A 19182-nucleotide genomic window follows, 5' to 3' on the forward strand; every position below is an offset into this window, starting at 1 on the left:
TCTGCCATTTCTGTGTGTTCACAGAAAGGTCAATTGCCATTGGAGAGCTGCCCTCTTTTGAAGCAGCCCATAAAAATAATATACTGCTGTGTTTTTAGTCACCCTGATGCTCAAACTTCTTCACAGCCTCCTTAGTGAAGGCATATGATCACATTTTCTGAAATAATACCCCCTCAAGTAGTCAAATACGGAGGTAAAATGGGCTAGATTTAAGTATACATATTCGCATCATCTGTGTCTCGAAATCTGAATGATAGCCTGGGTTTAAGTCTGTTTCACTTCTAGGTAGTACTTATATCCAAGTATGAATAGTTTTGAAAAAAATAGAATTTAGGAAAAAAGATATCAAATTTTATTTTATTCACACTGGCTCAGATTGGTACAGTTCCCACTCAATTTCAAATGTTTTAGGAAAATAATCAAAACATCTATTAGAGCTGTGTATCTTAGATTCTCTTCTCCTGCATTTAAAAATAATAAACATTCTTGTGGGTGTATATGATACTACATTGGGTTTTAATTTGAATTTCCTTGGTAACTAGTAAATTTGAACAACTTGGATTTACTGGCTAATATAATTCTTATGGACTGAACCGTGTTCCCCACAAATTCCTCTGTTGAAGTTTGAATCCCTCGGTAACTAAGAATGTGATTATATTTGGAAATAGGGCCTTTAAAAATTAAGTGAAGGCACGGCTGATTCATAATCCAATATTAACTATTGTATTCATGAGAAAAGGACAACAAGAATGCACATGGACAGAGGCAACGTTGTGGGAAGGTATAGAGGGAGGTGGCTTTGGCAAGCCTGGGAGAGACACCTCAGAAAAAAAATGAATAAACCTTGATCTTGGACCTCTATCCTCCAGAACTATGAAAAATTAAACTTCTAATGTTTAAGTCACTCAGTCTGTAGTATTTTAGTATGGCAGCCCTAGAAAACTAATACAGTAATTATTCCCTTTTGTAAAAAGAATTACATGACAGTCTTGAACACTTTCGGAAGTAGTTTGATAATTTTATGAAACTTAATTTTAATTCCAATAAATCAATATAATTTTAATTCATTATTTTAGAGCCAAAGAAATTAAGATAGCTACTTATCAGCCAAAGAGTGTGATAAAATATTAAGATCATTAAATTTGCAAATGTCTAAATTAGCTAAGTACTATTCTCAGAGGGTAAGAGCAATTTGCGAAAGTAAGAAATAATCAGATATATATATATATCTGACAAACCTATATACATATATATATGTAAATATATCTTTTAGTAGCCATTTAAAAAATGATGAGAATGGTAAATGCAGAAGGCTTTATGGAAGTCACTTAGATCCAAGTGGCACTCTCAACCACAAACCCAAGTAATTAAGAGGTCTCACATGCTGTAGGAGTAAATGACACTGGCCTGGGTCCTCCGGGATTTATTGGTGGGAGGGGTGGCATGGTGGGAGGTGAGGATCTTGATTGTATCTTCACTTCCACAGGCGATCCAGGCATTGCTGGCACCCTTTTCTCAGGACCAACTATGGAGAATTAAAAAAATGGAGGTCAGAGTTGTCTATAAAATAACCAGAATGGTGACAATAATTTAAAATAACATGTTATCCTAGAGGATTGAGAAGTTATGAAAACAATTTAATCAGCTGAATGGAGTGGTCCCCAGAAAGATATCAACCTCTCAATCTTTTGAACTGTGAATGTTTCCTTATATGGAAAAAGGGTCTTTGAAAATGTAGTTAAGGGTCTTGAGAAGTAGTGATCATGCTGGGTTATCTGAGTGAGCTCTAAATCGAATATAAATGAAACCCTCATTAGAAGAATTGAAAAGACACACACACACAAAGAAAAGAATACCTGGAAGACAGACAGCCACATAGCAACTTGCAGTGTGACAACAGATGAAGAGATTGGAGTGATGTATCTAGAAGTGCAAGAATACCAAGGATCTTGAGCAGCCACCAGAAGTTAAGAGAGAGGTATGGAACAGATTCTTCTAAGGCCCCAAGAAGGAATCAACCCTGCTATGCTACTGTCTCGCCATCCCAACTTTCAGAGTTTTTTGCTTTAAGCCACCCAGTTTATGAAACTTTGTTACGACAATCCAAGGAAACTAAAATAAGGCAGCAAGGGCACGGGTTTATAGGACCTGAAGGTTAGCAGTGAGGATAGTGGCTGAGAAAGAAAAAAAATGGGGTCTACAGCCATGCCACCCTGAATGTGCCCGATCTCGTCCGATCTCAGAAGCTAAGCAAGCTCGGGCCTGGTTAGTACTTGGATTGGAGACCACCTAAGAATACCAGGTGCTGTAGAAGTTTAGAAAAAAAGGAAGAAAAAAAAGAAAGAAGAAAAAAAAATGGGTTATTAATTCAGCTTATCTCAACTGCATCCTTTCTTAACTTCTGTTTATAAATGAATCAAATTAGTGTGTGTCGGAGGGAGGTGATAAGACTATCTAGACCTGCAGGTGTCAACTGTATGGAATGGAAATAGAATCATAATCAGTCGTATCTATAAATTACTATGAAGGATTAAGTACTTAATTTTTATACATATTAACTACTCTAAATAGGAAAAAAGAGGCAGGTTCAACATCTTTGACGCTAGGCATATAAATGTTGCTTGTGACATTTGTTCGAAAAGATGAAAAGTAGAGATGATTCTAAACTAAACACAGGCTACTTCACCCATGGGATAATATATAAGCAGCTGTTTGATAACATTAGACAGCACCAAATTCCAGAAAGATTTGACAGATTAAACCTAATGATGTCAGAATTAGGTCTGAACTAATATGAATAAGACTTGATACCGAAGAATAAGATTTTATTATCTTTAAAGTTAATTTTCCTTATTAAAAGAAACCTGTTATACACTTGGTTAATAATAGGGCCAGGGTTATCATAATCATCTTTAAACTGAGCTATTTTCCTCTTAGCAATTCCAAGCTTTTCACTTAAGTACCATGTATTTTTTCTCCATTAATTGCTGAACTCAATGTTAAGTACAAGAAATGAAAACCAAAGGTTCAATGAGAATGTTAAATTAAAGATTTCTTTTTTTGTGAGATCACAGTTGTAAACACAATACATTACAAGAACATTCATGACACTGGCAACAGGCACATCTTCGCACATTCACGGGTCCCATCTAATGAGGAAAATATGCCCCAATATTATTTTTAATACTTCAGTTTGTCACATTATGGGAAGAGATATAATGAATATAGAAAGTCAATCAAGGAAGCGATGCCCCCAAATTGCAAATCCCATGACAAAAATGTGCTACTCTTTGAGAGCCATGTGGGCAACACTCTGCCAGCTTCCCCATCTCTCTGTCCAGGACATTTTCTTTGTAAAATTGATGGTCGTCCTGTCTGATTAGTGGACTAATGAGATGCTGGTTTGCCTTTTTTCTTCTTGACAGTATTTTCTCAATGCCCTTCAGAGAACAGTTGACACATTTCCAGCTCTTCCATCTGGGGCCCAGCTTTCTGAAGGATGGGGGTTGGTGCGGTGAGAAGGAAAGGAAGGAACTGACAGTTGTCTCGCACTGTTCTGTGTTGTGTACAGTGTGCAGCAACCTAGAGGGAGCCTTTCTTCAGACCACCTGCTTTTACAGCACAGGCGCCAAAGGCCTGAGGAGGACTTAGCAGCGAGATGTGTTTTAACATTCAGCACTTGGCAACCCAACGAAGAACACTGAATTATACACCAATTAAATGGTATATATAGACAGTGGGCAAAACCCAGCTCCCAGAGTACTGTTTACAGATTAAAACTACTCATCAATCTGTAACAGTACTGTTATTCCTCATACTTCAAGCAATAACATCATCTAGTAGACAAAGCTGTGTATGAAGACTGAGAGAGTTGGTGTGAACTCTTATTTTGTTATGAATGACCTATATTAGTTTTATCAAATTATTTAAGTTTTCTGGGTCTCATTTTCAATGTATGTAAAATGAGAAATAAGAGTTATGTGATGAGAAAGATGGTAAGGATTAGAGATAATGCCTAGACTTGTACTAGGTATAAAGAAGGTACTCAACACACAGTGATGATGATTACAAATGTCAAAAAACCATTGTCAAGTTCTGATGTTATCATGTCTAGCTGTGGGATCAGGTCCAAGTTAATATTAACATTTGTTTACAACAGAAAAATGGGTATACTAGCAACGATTAAGTCATCTGACCTAAGAGAAATTACACAGAATGATCCAAGAATTGCAAAAGCACCGAGAACAATGTAAAATGGTATTTTTGTTGATGGCTGGGTGGCACAAATGCACATCATGGTGTAAGAGACTTATCTAGGTGGTTGGTTTATCAGTATTATTAAGAGAGTGGATAAGGGGTACACTTCAAAGTAGGCATTTTAATGATCTGCTTGGTGGCTGTGACATACCTTTATGTCATGACGGTTAGAGTAACTTCATTTCGGAATACTTATAAAACTGACATTCATGTTTTATTTAATGTTCTAGCTGGATCCCTTCAAAGTAACAGCCATGTGTGTTGAGCCCTTTTAAATTGCAGAGAACCTTAAGAGTTCCAGGAGAAGAAATTCCTTTCTTAATTGTGACTTGAGCCCATGAATACTATTGCTTAAAGTATTCAGTCCTAGAAAATCATATTTAACCCTTAGTTTTGTCAAAAAGGTTGAAGTTGATTCTAAAAACTGTTTTAAGATTCAAAGTAACTGATAATTTAGTTAATCTGTGAGTTTCTGCTTTGGTTATTTTAAATATTTGGAATACATGAATTAAAAACTAAAATTCGAATATATGACTACATACACTTCCGAAATCACTGATGCTTCAAACACCTACCTAACCATGGAACTTGAGCCAAACAACTTGAGCTAAAGAAGAGTGACATGGAAAGGTATGTATAAATAATGATTTTACTCCTTCACTAAACAATATGCTGAGGATATCATGCAAACAGAAAACTGATGAAAGACAGAACAAAACAGTTCTCTATGTGAAAGCAGTGTTATTTTTTCCCCACATAAGAATTAGAACACTTGAACATGAAACTAGAGTAGAAGTATTCCATAGCTGTAAAAGTAATGATGGACATAAACAAAAACATTCCAGATGAATGCTATTTGACAAGAATCCTATGTGATAAATTGCTCACAAATGAGGGCGTTCATAAAAATTGCTGTGAGGCTGACAAACAATAATTAGTAGAGGTATAAATAAGAGATTAGGAAATGCAATTATCTGAGGGGAATCAGGTTAAAACTCTATTAGAATTAATCATTTCATTTGGCCATAGAGATGTTTATCTACGCTGAATTTAGGGTAAAAGAAGATATAGTCAAGTGATCCTTATTATCATCACTGAGAAAAATGAACTGAATATGAAGCTTTCAAATGCACAGTACAGGAATCCTGATCATTCCAAACAGTTTGACCAAGGAAGTCACATCTGTTACTTTAAAACAAATCAGACTCCTAACTAAGAAACAACTGTGAAGTTTTAAAGAGAATTATCTTTGAAGGCAGAGGCAAAGGTAGATGATGTGCTTTTTTATATGTAAAAGTATATATTTATATGGTTCAAAAATCAATAAGAGATATTCCTTGCTCCCGTTCCTACACACCCCGCCCCATAGGTAACCATTTTAATTAGTTTCTTATATATTTTTCCATTCTTTCACTCTACAAATGAGCAAACACAAATACAAATTTTTATCTCACCCCTCATTTATACAAGGGTAGCATAATTACATTATGAATGTAGCTGAAGGTGCAAGATGTGTCTGTTGCCAGTGTCATGAATGCTCTTGTATGTACTGTGTTTACAACTGTGATCTCACAAAAAATCTTTAACATTCTCATTAAACCTTTGGTTTTCATTTCTTGTATTTAACATTGAGTTCAGCAGTTAATGGAGAAAAAATACATGGTACTCAAATGGTCCCAATAATGGCCTCTCTGTAGCAATGCCTTTTGCAGTGCCTCAGGAAATGGGGTCTATTTCCCTACCCCCTAAATCTGGCCAAGCCGACTTGCTTTGGCCAATGTAATGGGATGGAAGTGACATAGTGCCAGTTCTAGGCATCTCTTAGAAGTCTCTGATCCTGCCATTAAAGCAAACGCAAACTAGTCTGTTGGATGATAATACCACATGGAGCAGAGATGAGTCCTAAGAGAGCTAATCCTCAAACATTTGAGAGCCTGGGTCTGATCTGCAACCAGCTGACTGCAGACATATGAATGAGTGAATACAACCATGTGCAGAAGTGCCTGACTCATAAGTAAAAAATAAACGTTTTTTGTTTTAGGCCCCTATATTTTAGCACTGTTTGTTATATGGCAACAGACCAATAGGAAACTCATCTATACCATATAGAAACTGTACTGCTCCTTTTTTTTTTTTAAATAATTTATACTATGTCCTAATTCTTAATTCCGCGACCTTGTTTTTAAATAACAGATGTATGATATTCCATTGTGTTGATGTGCCATGGTTTATTTAAACAATCTCCTACTGATGGATAACTGGATTATTTCCAATAATTTAGAGCTCAATTTTGAGGCTCTCCAGATCCCATGCTGACTACCCTATATTTTCCAGGTTTGGGGAAGAGATAAAGTAAAACAGGGCCCTGAGTTACGGGAAAGCCAGATCTATTCAAATGTGTACAAAGTACTAAGAAAATAAATAAGTAGAAATGTAACTCTGCATGAAGGCCATAGAAGTTTTTACAGACCATTAAGTAATTTACTGGGAAGGCTAACAAGGGCTTTCCAGGCAGCACCTAAGGAGAAAATCACAAAGGGCATATTTTGAATAGTGCCCCTAAAGTTGAAATCAGAACCAAGGGAACACAGTCTCCCTCTTTAACCATTGCCAAGTTCGGTAAATGTTTTGAACCAGTAACTATCGGATGAGAAACATTTCCAACACTGGCAATTTTAATTTGCTAAAGATAGAGGAAAGAATATCAAATTACTGTTGCCCTTATATAAGGCATATAAGGCTGGATAAACTGATTATGGGGAAAACACACATTTCTTATCCTTACAGCTCTGCCACACACCTGAGAACATATCCAACTTTCTAACAACAGTCATGCTTCATATACACAGACAGCCGGAAATATGTTTACAATGACAGAAAATTTATCATTCAACAAAAACTGAGGCATAAGGACTCAAGTAACAAAATTACCAGAAAATATTCTGTAAGGAACCCTGAAGACAGAGATCAATTAAAACAAATTAATATTTTGGTATGCATTAATAATAGGGATTGAAAAACAAACTTTTCCATTCCAAATTTATAAATACATTGGAAAATTAATTATTCTAATATATTCCTATGGCTCAGCAAACTTTTAATTATTCTAATACATTCTAGGGATCACCAAACTTTTTTGGCAAAGGGCAAGAAAGGAAATATTTTTGGCACTGTGGGCTACATGGTCTTTGTCACAACTATGTAACTGCTGTTGTAGCACAGTCTAGACAATACACAAATGAATGAGCTTGGCTGTGTTCCAATAAAAATTTATTTACAAAGCTAAACAGTGAGCCATAGTGTACCAGCCCCTACTATGGCTGATTAAAAAACTGGAAAAATTCAAATGTGTAACTCTTTATTTCTATCTATAAAATCAATTTTTAAAGGTCCACTTAAGTGGTTCATCTGAATAGCATTTTCATTTTATTAAGATGGGATATAAAGAGACCTTTACTTACTGACCTCCAAGAAAAATAATATACAAAACAAAAAATATTTAGACAGCATTATCTAAAGAAAGAATACTAACAACATGAAGTCAAAGCAGAGGAGTAGCAAAGATTAGGCTCCTTATCGGATGTTCTTTTAAAAATCACACAGACCTAAGAGAACTGCAAAGATGACTAGCATACCTGTGAAGAATCACTTGCTTCATTATGCTAATTTCCTCCTTGGTCATTTCTCTTTTCTCTATCTTCTACGAGTGCCATCTGACCCCATACATAGAGATGCCCAAAATATGTAAATAATTCTAACAACTCGGTAATAACAACCACCAAATTTTAAAAACAAGCAAAAAATTTTTTTAGTAGTTCCCAAAAGAAGGAATAGAAATTGCTAATAAGGACATAAAAAGATGTTCAACATACTAGTCATCAAAGAAACACAAATTATAACATATCGATTACAAGGAACACACTACTGATACATACCAACAACACGGATGCATATCCAAAGCATTAGGCTAAGTGAAAGATGCCAGACACATGATAAAATGACATACTGTATTATACTATTTATGTAAAACTTTAGACAAGACAAAATAGTGATATAAAGCAGATCAGTAGCTGCTTAAGATGGATGGGAAGAAACTGATTACAAAACGGCATGTTGGAGGCATGATAAATATTTTTATGGTATAAAATATTCTATATCTTGATTGTAATAGCACTAACACAACTATACACAACAGCTAAAAGTCAAACTATGTAGATAAAATGAATTTTATTATATACAAATTATACCATAATAAAGTTGAGAAAAAATTAGCAAACTAAATCAGCAATGTTTTTTAAAATCACAATCGAGTTTACCCAAAAAAGCAAAGATAATTTAATATTAGAAAAATCCAATATAATTTACCATATTAAGATTAAAAGACCTTTAAATTACCTCAATAATTACAGAAATAGAAAATCAATTCCTTAACTTGATAAAGGGTCTCTTCAAAAACCCATATAAAACTTCATAATTATTGGTGAAATATTATAAGTGTTGTCTTTCAACTCAGAAAGAAGATAAATGTCTAGTATCAATGCTTTGATTAACGTTTACTCAAGAATCAAACTAGAACAGCAAGACTGTTAAAAAGGATATGAAAAAAAAGAAAATTGTCCTTTGTACACATCAGGTGACTTACTATATAAAAAACCCCAAAGAATCTAACAGTTACAATATGCAGGTTCAGCAAGTTTGCTAAACAGACAGAAGACCAAGCTTTTAAAAACTGCATTCCTATATACCAGCAACATGCAGTAATTTCAAAAAGGTATGAATATACAACAAAGAAATATAATTGACCTGGGAATAAATCTAACACAAGCTATAGATGACCAGAGAAGGACATGATGTAAATAGACTGAAAGACATAAAAGAAGACAAATAATTGGAAAGATCTATTTTGACTATGGATAGGAAGATTCACTATTACCAATATTGTCTCTTCATTTTAATGTATAATTTCAATATAACATGTTAAATATCTAGCAGCAAGACAATAGACAACTAAACTGTGGCATGTTCATAAATAAAATAGTCACTATTAAAATAAATGAACTATAGTTAACAAATGAATAAATTCCAAAAGAATTAGTGACACTAAAATTGTAGAGAAAAAGAATTGGTACAGGAAAAATATAGTGAAATACTTTTATAAACTCTAAAAAGAACAACAAAACTTACATATAAGGACTCAATTTCTATAGGTATATGTAGTAAAACATTTAAATGCAAGGAAGTAAACATCAAATTCAGGATAGTGACTACTGAGCAAAGGGAAGGAAAAGGATGAAATCAGACAGACATGGTCACAAATTGTAGTTCAAATGTTTTGCCTCTAAAAGATCTGAGGCAAAATGTAAAACAAAACATTAAAATTTGACAAAGCTAAAAGTGGATACATGAGTATTTGTTATACTGTGCTTTCTTCTTATTTTGTAAAATGCTTGAAATATTTCAGAAGAAAATGATCACTGGCTACAGTGGGAAAAATGTTGAGATCATAATGTAGGAAGAGACTTCTTAAAAAGTTGTTATAGTGAGAGATGATTGTGTCCTGGCATGGGAATAGCAATAGGAATGGGTAAAAGGGGGTGGATTTCAAAGATATTCCGAGTTAGACTAGGCAGGACTTGCTGACTGATTAGATGTAGAGAAAAAGTCAGGGTTAACATTTGGAATTATTGACAGACAGAGGCAACTAGAGGGGAGAGTATGATGGAGAGGAGAGATAAGTTCAGTATATAGTGAATATACTCCTTGGCCAAAAGGAGGATTGCAGTTGATAGAATCACAAGTTTGGAGTTGAAAAGAATAGTCTGATCTAGAATGAAGAGTTATCAATATAAAAATAAGAAAATACCAGCTATGAGATTGAAAGAAAAAGATATGTTTGAAAATACATCTAAAATAAACTACAGCTGATTTTTATCTTTGACTTTTACTCCATATTCAGTGTGGATTAAGAATAGCTAGTAACTATTATACACTAAATATTTATTCATACTTTAATAGTTTATTCAGATCCTCTTCTTCAAGCTAGTAATTGGTTTCTTTGGATTGTTTGAAGAGTCAAAGATTTATAACATGTTTACAAGCCCCTAACCCTCACGATTTCCTGTTTTCTGCAATTTGTCCATACTGTTCCACAGAAAATTCTGCTTTGCATTTCACTGCTTATGTTTTCAGTTTCCAATTCTGGAAAGCCTGGTTTGGCTACCCATGTCCATCTTCTATCTAAACCAAAACCCTCTTAGGACAATTCCATTCATAGAGAAAATAAGAGAAAGCTAGGAAAGGACAGAAAAAGGTGTTACTTTTATAGACTGGAATATAAAAAAGAGTATCGTTGATCTTTGTGGAATTTTTCTTTTTGATATATTTGTTAGGGCTACAATAACAAAGTATCAGACCAGGTACCTTAAAGAACGAAAGTCTATTCTCTCACAATTTTAGAAACTAGAAGTCTGAGAGGTGTTGGCAGCGTTGGTTTCTTCTCAGGCCTCTCTCCTTGGCTCCTTCTCCCTGTGTCTTCACAAGGTCTTCTCTCTGACATATTTTTGTCCAACTTTCCTCTTCTTATAAGGATACTAGACACCAGTCACAGTGAATTAGGGTCCACCCTAATGACTTCATTTTAATATAATTAGTGCATTAAAGATCCTATCTCCAAATTCAGTCATATTCTTAGGTACTTGTGGTTAGGACTTTAAAGTATAAATTTTTAGGGAACACAATTCAGTCCAATAGTGGAGGTGGGGAGAGATTCTTTTGAAAAAAAAAAAAATGCAGTCAGAGTAAAGGTGTTGAACAGTTTTTCCCGAATTGAATTTTAGTATTCTCTTCATTCATTCAAAAACAAGGGAGTACCTACAAGGTATCTTAAGGCTGCGAACAAAGCAGTTAATTAAATAAGGGTAAATAAAATAGCTCAAAGAATAATTCTGAGGTTTTTAGCCTGAGCAACTGGAAGGATGGAGAAAATGTGAAAGGAAGATGGGTAGAGGGGTAGTTAGAGACCAAGGACTAAGTTTAAAATGCCTACTAGATATTCAAATGGGGATGTTGGACATATGGCTGGATATAAAAGTCTGGAGATAGGGCCTGGAGTGGAAAAGTCTGAGCTCATGATTAAATGTTGTCAACTGATGAAATATTGATGCTACTTAAAGCCTGAAACTGGGAATCTTAGAGGAAGTGAGTATAGAGTAAAGGTTCGAGGACTGATCTGTAGGCACTCCAATTTTGGGGGATCATGGAATTGAGAAAAAAAGATTGAAAATGAGCAGTCCTGTATCAAGTCATGCAGTATACTTTAAACTCATTCAGAGCTGTATGTCAATTATATCTCAGTAAAACTGAAATGAAATTTTTAAAAGAAAAAATGAGCAGCCAGGGAAATGAATTGTGAATTTCAAGGTGAAATATACAAATATTCACATAGAAATGCATTCTAGTTGTTTAGGTTGTTATTATAGGGACTGGACCTTATGATTAAGAAAATTTTTTTTAAAACCAATTATTTTAAAACCTTTGCTACTGTCAAAAGTATCAGCAATCAAGAATATAATTACAAAGGAGGTCAGAACGAATACATTATTTATAGCAAAGAATACAAAAGCATTTAAGAGACTGCACAGAAATCTCTCTCCAAAATTTAATTGGGACAAGAACAATGGCTGAAGTCTCTTAGATCAGATAAAACAGTTAAAATCAAATTTTCCTTCCTCCCCCAATTTAAGACTATCGCTTAACTGAAGCAGAATATATATATATATACACACACACACACATATATATATATACACATAATATGAAAAAGCTTACTTGCAGCAAAAAAATTAGATGAAAAGGCAGTTTGACAAATGGACTAAATTCTAAACCAATTCTTTATGTCCTTAAAGCGTCAAAGGTAGGCTATTATAGAAAAAAGAAGAATGAGCAAGAAACTAGAAGATGTGACTGAAACCTGACTGTTCTGTCAACTTATCAGCTATGGACCCTTGAACAAGTCACTCCAGAGCCTTGCTTTTCTCATCTGTAACATGGAGGGAAAAGAGGTGTTGCAAGGCCAATAAAATAAAGAACTCTGTTATGCTATTAAAGTATAAGATATTATTAGACAACTATCCATCAGAAATGTATTAACAATCATTATGCCACTAATACACTGAAAGTAACTAAAGGTTCTCTTCCAATGCTGACGATTTTAATATTTAAAGATATGTTGTAATTGCCTGCCAACATCAAAACCCTGTTGATAACCTTAGTGCAAGTTAAAAGCAGCAGCAACACAGCTGACTTGATAATGTAAATAGGGAAAAGTGAAATATGGATTGTTGCTTCCCAGCTCCAGCAAATGTTTATTTGGAATAATATAGTTATCTACTCCAAATGCACACCATCTGTTTCAAGTCTCCATCAAGTTAATATTTCTCACATGAACAAAAATGACTTAAAATTACAGTTGATTAGCATCTTGCCTTCCCATGGAGGCTATTCCTACCACAGTCTCAATCTACTGAATCTCAACCTCTTAACATTGTGTAGCGTTACTATTCTGGCCAAACACATGCAGAAAAAGTCAGATAATTCAGAGAATTAAGGCTGTCAGAGAATAAACTAATTCCAGTCTTGGTCAAATAAAATCCTTCTTACATGTTTTTCTGGAGACAACTTTCCTAAGATTAAAACCCAGGTCTCTCTGGTTCCATTTACAGACGCATCTGTGCTAAAAGTTCTCTGGAACATAGAACTTTCTAGAACGGTATTTCAGTAAATCCCCACAGGTCAAAACACTAAAATATATTTCAATAACATTATTTATCCCATCTCCACAGTTCTTACTTTGGCTCAAGCCACTGTCATCTCTCACCTGTATTACTTCAACTGCCTCCTAGCTACTCTTTCTTCTTCTGCTTTGTTCCTTCCAATCCATTCTTTCCACGTTAAAAACTTCAAACAGACCTTTTCACAGATCTATTTAAACACCTCCTCAAATGGCTTCCCATCACTCTTGCAATAAAACACTAAACCTTTACCTTGGCTTAAATGCAAAATGCTACCCAGCAGTTCTCAAAGTGTGGTCTGAGAACCCTTGTGGATTCTAGAGACCCATTGGGGAGGGTTGGAGAAGGAGTATGCACCTGGTGCGTGGAGGCTCAAAACAATTTTCATAATAATATTATATGCTTTCTTCATTCTTACCTCTTTCATAGTGTATAATGGTTTTTGTCCAGTAACTATATAATGAATGATAAGAGACTTAATACAGAAGCAAACATGAGAATTCAATTATGTTATTAAGCCAGTCATTGGAGATTTACAAAACTATAATAGTGCTACTCTTATTAATGTTTGCTTTGAATATAAATAACATTTTATTAAAATGACTTTAACATGTAGTAAGTTTATTATTTTAAAGGCATTAATATTATAAAAATTTAATTTCTGATGGGAATGTGTGCATGTGTTTATTAACACAAAAAATGATGGTTGGGGTCCATAATAAAACAATGCAAAGAAATTCTGAAACCACGGAGTTTGAGAACTGCTGACCTAGTCCATGCCTGTCTCTCCGATCTCATATCCTATCTGTTCTGCCCTAAAGACGATTTAGCTAGGCTGACTTTCTTTCTACTTCTCAAATATAACAGAACTCCCATTTCAGTGCCTATTCCTTTGGCCTAAAATTGGCTTCCCCCAAGTTGTTACATGGCTGGCTGACTCTCTTCCATTCAAATGTCAGCACAAATGTCATTCCCTCAAAGGGAGCATCGTCAACTAAAATTGCTCTCCACTCTTCCTACCAGGCCATTCCATGACCTTGATTTTTTTCATTGCACTTAATATCAGTGCATCAATTAGACAAGTGTCTGTTTGACTGATGGCCATCTTTGGGGAAATAAAGGCCTATTTACCATATCCTCAATACCTAGAACAAGAAATATCAAATCACAATGATCAAAATTGGCATACCTCAAAGCTTGGCTGAACTTGAACTATCCTATTGTTCACATCTCCCCATTTTCAATGAGTCAGCACAATTTTGTCACTTCTACCCCATACCCACCCTCAACCCTCTGTCTACTCTCAGAGCCACTATCTTAGATTAACCCGTCAATTTTCAAAGTGGATTCTAAGATATAACCTATTCTGCGTTCTCCTACCAGGTAACCATTTCATCAAGAACCCCCATTCTCTGTTGTCTTTTGTTCTCCAGACTGGCTTTCATGACTCTCAGTTGCTAAATGTGCTACTGTCCATTCTCACATTTTCATGAACAATTGTACGTATATACCATTAGCAGGGTCTCCTATAATTCATAATCATCCCATGGTCATATCAACTCCATTTCCTAGACCTCCTTCCCCTTTCTCTAGATACATTTAAATCTTCCCCAACACTTTTGTTCCAATTTGTTCGTCCTGTTTTCATCATCTGTCACCACACCTAGGACACTGTAAGCAATAAGAGTGGTTTAATAACAACTGTTACTTGATCAACAGGAAAAAGAAGACATAAAAGGTATACTATTTAATTCTGCTGAAGTATGATGTTAATATTAATAGCACAAGTATAAGGAAGTTATGCTTACTCTAATTCTAGGCCACAGACTGTCCCATTAATCTTAAAACTTCATATAACTTTACTTGACATTCTGGAGAAAAAGTAAATATGTTTAGAACTATATGAATCCATCTTTAAAAAGAAAGATACTGCTCAAAAATTCAAGTACTATTAATGTATCATTATACATATAATGAAGACAGTATATAATGTTATATAAATCATGAATCCATTAATCGTGCTAACTATACAAAAAGCTGAATATCTGTTTTTAAATTGCTGGGGAAGATCACAGAAGAATACAGACATCAAATCTTTTGTTCATATAACTCTCCCCATAAGGCCTTTCCATCCCAAAGATGCTATATTTATCTAGATCTATCCTCCCCCATATACACACAGCTGTTACTCCTTCAGACTGGAAAAATATTAAATTTTAAGAGGCTGTTAACTTTTGCTATTTTAATGATATTCTATTAAGTAAAAATGTTTGTCCAATGCAAAGGTATTATTATGTGCTCGGTCCCATGTTTAAGTACTAGTAAAGTAACAACCAAGTTAACAGCGATTAAAACTTTTTCTGAATTGTATTACTATGCTAAGTTAACTTGTATGTGCAAAAATATAATTTTATTCTTCAAACTTTAAAAAGAGCTTGTCAGTACTAAAGCTCCACTTGATTCCTCATCTCTTAATACTTGAAAAAGTGATTCATATGACCCCAGTGTGAAGAATGGCCAGCCAGTCCATCAGTTTCTGCTTTTTGGTGGATACCACAAAAACAGAATTTTACTCAGAGGAATAGTGGGGACCAAATATAAAGCTCTCTTCCAAGATAGGAAGCCTTCGGACAATCTACTTGATGGTCTGACATCCAGTTTCTGTTAGGGAACTATGAGCACTTGAGAGTTTGCCTTACTGCAAAGATAGTGAGTACATGCCATTGTCACACAACTAAAAATGGTTCTTGACAATGGTCCCTAATTGGTAATAGATCTTCTGGGGTCTTTCCTTGGTCAAATATTTGATGAAAGCTATCTTTAGACCAATCAAAAGACAAGCAGTCATATAAACCCACCAAATCCCATAGGCCTGCTGCACATACCCATAGGCAAGCCAAGGAAAAAAAAATGAAGCTCCATGTTTTGATTCAATCTGGTTTCTAACAGTTTACTTATTAAATGCTCTTTCTGGGGGAAACAAGGACTTTAAAAATTTAACAAAAACAAACGAGTTGAGGGTTTGAACTACTTTCTGGAAGCACTCTGTGGGTAGCACAATGGGATTACAAACACTTTATAGAGTTTATGAGCAGATGTGTTTTGGAGTCATATCAATAATTATGCACTGAATTTTGAATATTAAGAGAAAGCTTCTGATAAGTCTATGTGTAAGGCAAAAATTCTTTCTATAACTCTATACAACTTAGTACAAATTCACATGTCTTTTAAGTGTAGATTTTCGCACAGGATTTCGTAATATACAGATGAGTTGCCCAATATGGTAACCATTCACCACATGTAGCTTGTTGAGCATTTGAAAGGTGGCTAGTGTAGATTGAGATGTGCTATTAATAAAATAATACCAAGTTTCAAAGCTTTACTACTAAAAAAGGGAATATAAAATATCGGGGTTTTTTTTTTTTTACTATGTTGAAATATTTTAGACATATTAACTTAAAGCATTTTCACTTTTTTAAAAAATAAAACTACTAGAAAATTTTACATATGTGGGCCTTATTTGTGGCTTGCATAATCTTTCAAATGGATAGCTACAATGTAGACATATGATACAGTGACAAAGAAAACAAGGTCTCTAGATTTGGACAAATAATTCAAATTGAAGATCTGCTACTTTTCTAGTTCTTTGACAGTGAAAATAGTTCCTCCTCAAAGTCTCAGTTTCCCTGTTTATAACATGCAGTCAACACTGTCCAGCTGCCAGGGCTGCTATTGACGATCAAATGATTTTAAAATAGTACAACCTAGCAGAGACTCCGCACCACAGAAACAAATTCATCTTCTCTTCTGTTTGAGGAAAATCTGGACAATGATAAACTCATGTTGTTCGAGCTGAGCAATTAAAGATAAAATAGTTTCAGTTTATTTCTCTTTTTTAGAATGTAAGGTCAAAATAAAGATAGTTTTTTTAACTGATCTTTTATGGGCTTAAATCTTGGAAGAATGTATGATGTATATGTAAATGAGGTGCTTTATTACAATGAATCTGGGGGAAGCAGTGACAGATAAATATCCTAACAACAAAGGGGATCAAATATATGGTAGCTGAAGGAAGCTGGACTCTGGTGGTAATCACTCGACAGAATACATAGATGTCAAATTATAATGTACACCTGAAAATTATATAATTGTATTAACTAATGTTACCTTCAATGAACTTAAAAAATGAATAATTAAATAATATCCTCACAGCAGATAAAGACTAGGGAAGGGAGTGTGTCTCCTCAGCCTCCTTGAGCTCTCTGTGCCGGGTTGAACTTCTTGAGTTTGACTTCCAATTCCCTAGGTCAGATTCATTCACTTGTGCATCTTCCACAGTCCAAACTATCCTCTGTTGTTCATCACCATTTTTAAGTTTTAGCTCCAGTTTAAGCCATGTGTCTTGCATTTACACCCTTGAAGTTTCCATCTACCATAAAATTGCTTTTTACTTGTTTTTATTAGAAATAGGTCTTCAGTTTAATCAAAAGTTTTTATGAGGGGAAAGAGGGCTATTTATACAAATGGGTCCCCCATCCCTGCTTTCATCTCCTTAATGTTGAACCATCCTGCATTATAGGATCACGTTGCTTGATTAGGCTGTGATCACTGTTAAATATAGTGTTGTTCTTTACAATAAACCAAAAATAAAGAAAACATAATGCAGCATAAGTCTTTAGAAAAGACCACAAGTGAAGGAGCCAAAAGAAAAATTATGAGCTTATTGACAATGGTATTATTTTGGTTAATGTGAATGTGTGTTTATTTGTGCTTAGATTTCTATCCTAATTACAAAAAATATTCTAAAATGTTTACTTTTTCTTCTATAAGTTAATCATTTTAATTAACACTTGAGCAGAACTAAAACAAAGACTAATAAGACATATTTTAAATTAAAATATCAACAAAAAATACTAGTTGAGTCTGTATGTCTACATTGAGTTGGAAGTTTCACTTATCCTCTGTCAAAGAGAAGACCCAATGATTCCTGACTTCATCACTATCAAAAATTTTTAACTCAATTTAAATAATGTGAATGAAACAATGTTTGCAACAAATGGTCCAGATAAGAGCATCTGATTCTCATTTGCCTTGGGACAGAAATCTTGAGTTAAGATTAATGGCTTTAAATCCCAAACAGTCCAGACATAACAAGTTAAAATGAAATATATATAAATAATTCAACTTTAGGTCTTGAAAACATCCAAGATGTTATGTTTTCCATACAAGTCCACTTAAGGGAATGTAATTAAAATTTTAATCAACAAAGGCAAAGAGTATTACATGTAAGTGCTGAAGTTTAGATTTAGATATAGACAATTCTAGGAGATTCTCCTTTATACTTTTAGAAAGCTAACAATCAAGTTCATAGCTTCTAAATGATTAGAACAATCCTGAGCATCTATGCCCTAATTATGAACCTTCTATAAAAAAGAAAAAGTAAAAGTCAAATCATGGGACTTTTTCCTGAATCAGAGTGGCCTTTCTATCTTTACTTCCCTATTATGAATCCCCTTGTCCATTCATGCTCTCTAAGCACAAAGTACTTTTGATTATTTAGAAGCTCTTGACTATGAAGGATCTTAAGATTTTCTCTACTTTAAACTCATACCCCATAGGAGAATCTGTTATAGAATATGAATGGCTTTCATGAATCCAGCCTCTGCTAAAACTTTCAGAGAAAGACAAGATGAGCAGCTTCCATTGTTTTGGGTAAAGAACCAAAATCAATAGGAACCCTCAGTTTACTCATCTCTGAAATAAGGGATAACAATGATAATAGCTAATTGTAATGTTGGTAGGATTGCATGAGTATATCCAGGCAGCACTTCTACATACTTATATAAAGTACTAAACCCATTAATTAGCTACTTATTTTAGGTAAATGGGCAAATGATTAAATAGAGACTGATATGCAAAGAATGACAAAATAATTAAACCTATATTTCAATAGCTAACCAGGTAGGGTAATCATGCTGTTCTAACTTTCAATTTACCATAGCCAAGGTTTTAATATGAATTTCTCCAATATTTCCTCAGTCAGTCAGTCTTCCATGACTCTGCCAAAGCATAACAAAATGGGATGGTAAATTTTGAGAAAAAATAATGATGTATTTCCAGTTCAAACTGTAAAGCT

General features: G+C 34.4%; 1 protein-coding gene and 1 pseudogene across 6 annotated transcripts in view; one reads left to right on the forward strand and one right to left on the reverse strand.

Annotated features, from left to right (window-relative positions):
* The window catches only part of CBFA2T2 (CBFA2/RUNX1 partner transcriptional co-repressor 2), a 124470-nt gene that overhangs the window by 36413 nt on the left and 68875 nt on the right, over nucleotides 1-19182 (reverse strand). For 5 of the 6 annotated variants that reach the window (XM_016162240.2, XM_016162237.2, XM_016162236.2 and 2 more), the window contains exon 2: nucleotides 1382-1525. In XM_016162240.2, coding sequence (XP_016017726.1) covers nucleotides 1382-1525 — 144 coding nt within the window. Of the gene's footprint in view, nucleotides 1-1381; nucleotides 1526-7884; nucleotides 8468-19182 lie in introns of those variants that run through there. The other variant, XM_036229518.1, reaches the window with a different exon arrangement.
* Nucleotides 2196-2314, forward strand: LOC118610312 (annotated as a pseudogene).

The sequence above is a fragment of the Rousettus aegyptiacus genome, unplaced genomic scaffold (genome assembly GCF_014176215.1).
Source record: "Rousettus aegyptiacus isolate mRouAeg1 unplaced genomic scaffold, mRouAeg1.p scaffold_m13_p_12, whole genome shotgun sequence".
Classification (NCBI taxonomy): Eukaryota; Metazoa; Chordata; class Mammalia; order Chiroptera; family Pteropodidae; genus Rousettus; species Rousettus aegyptiacus.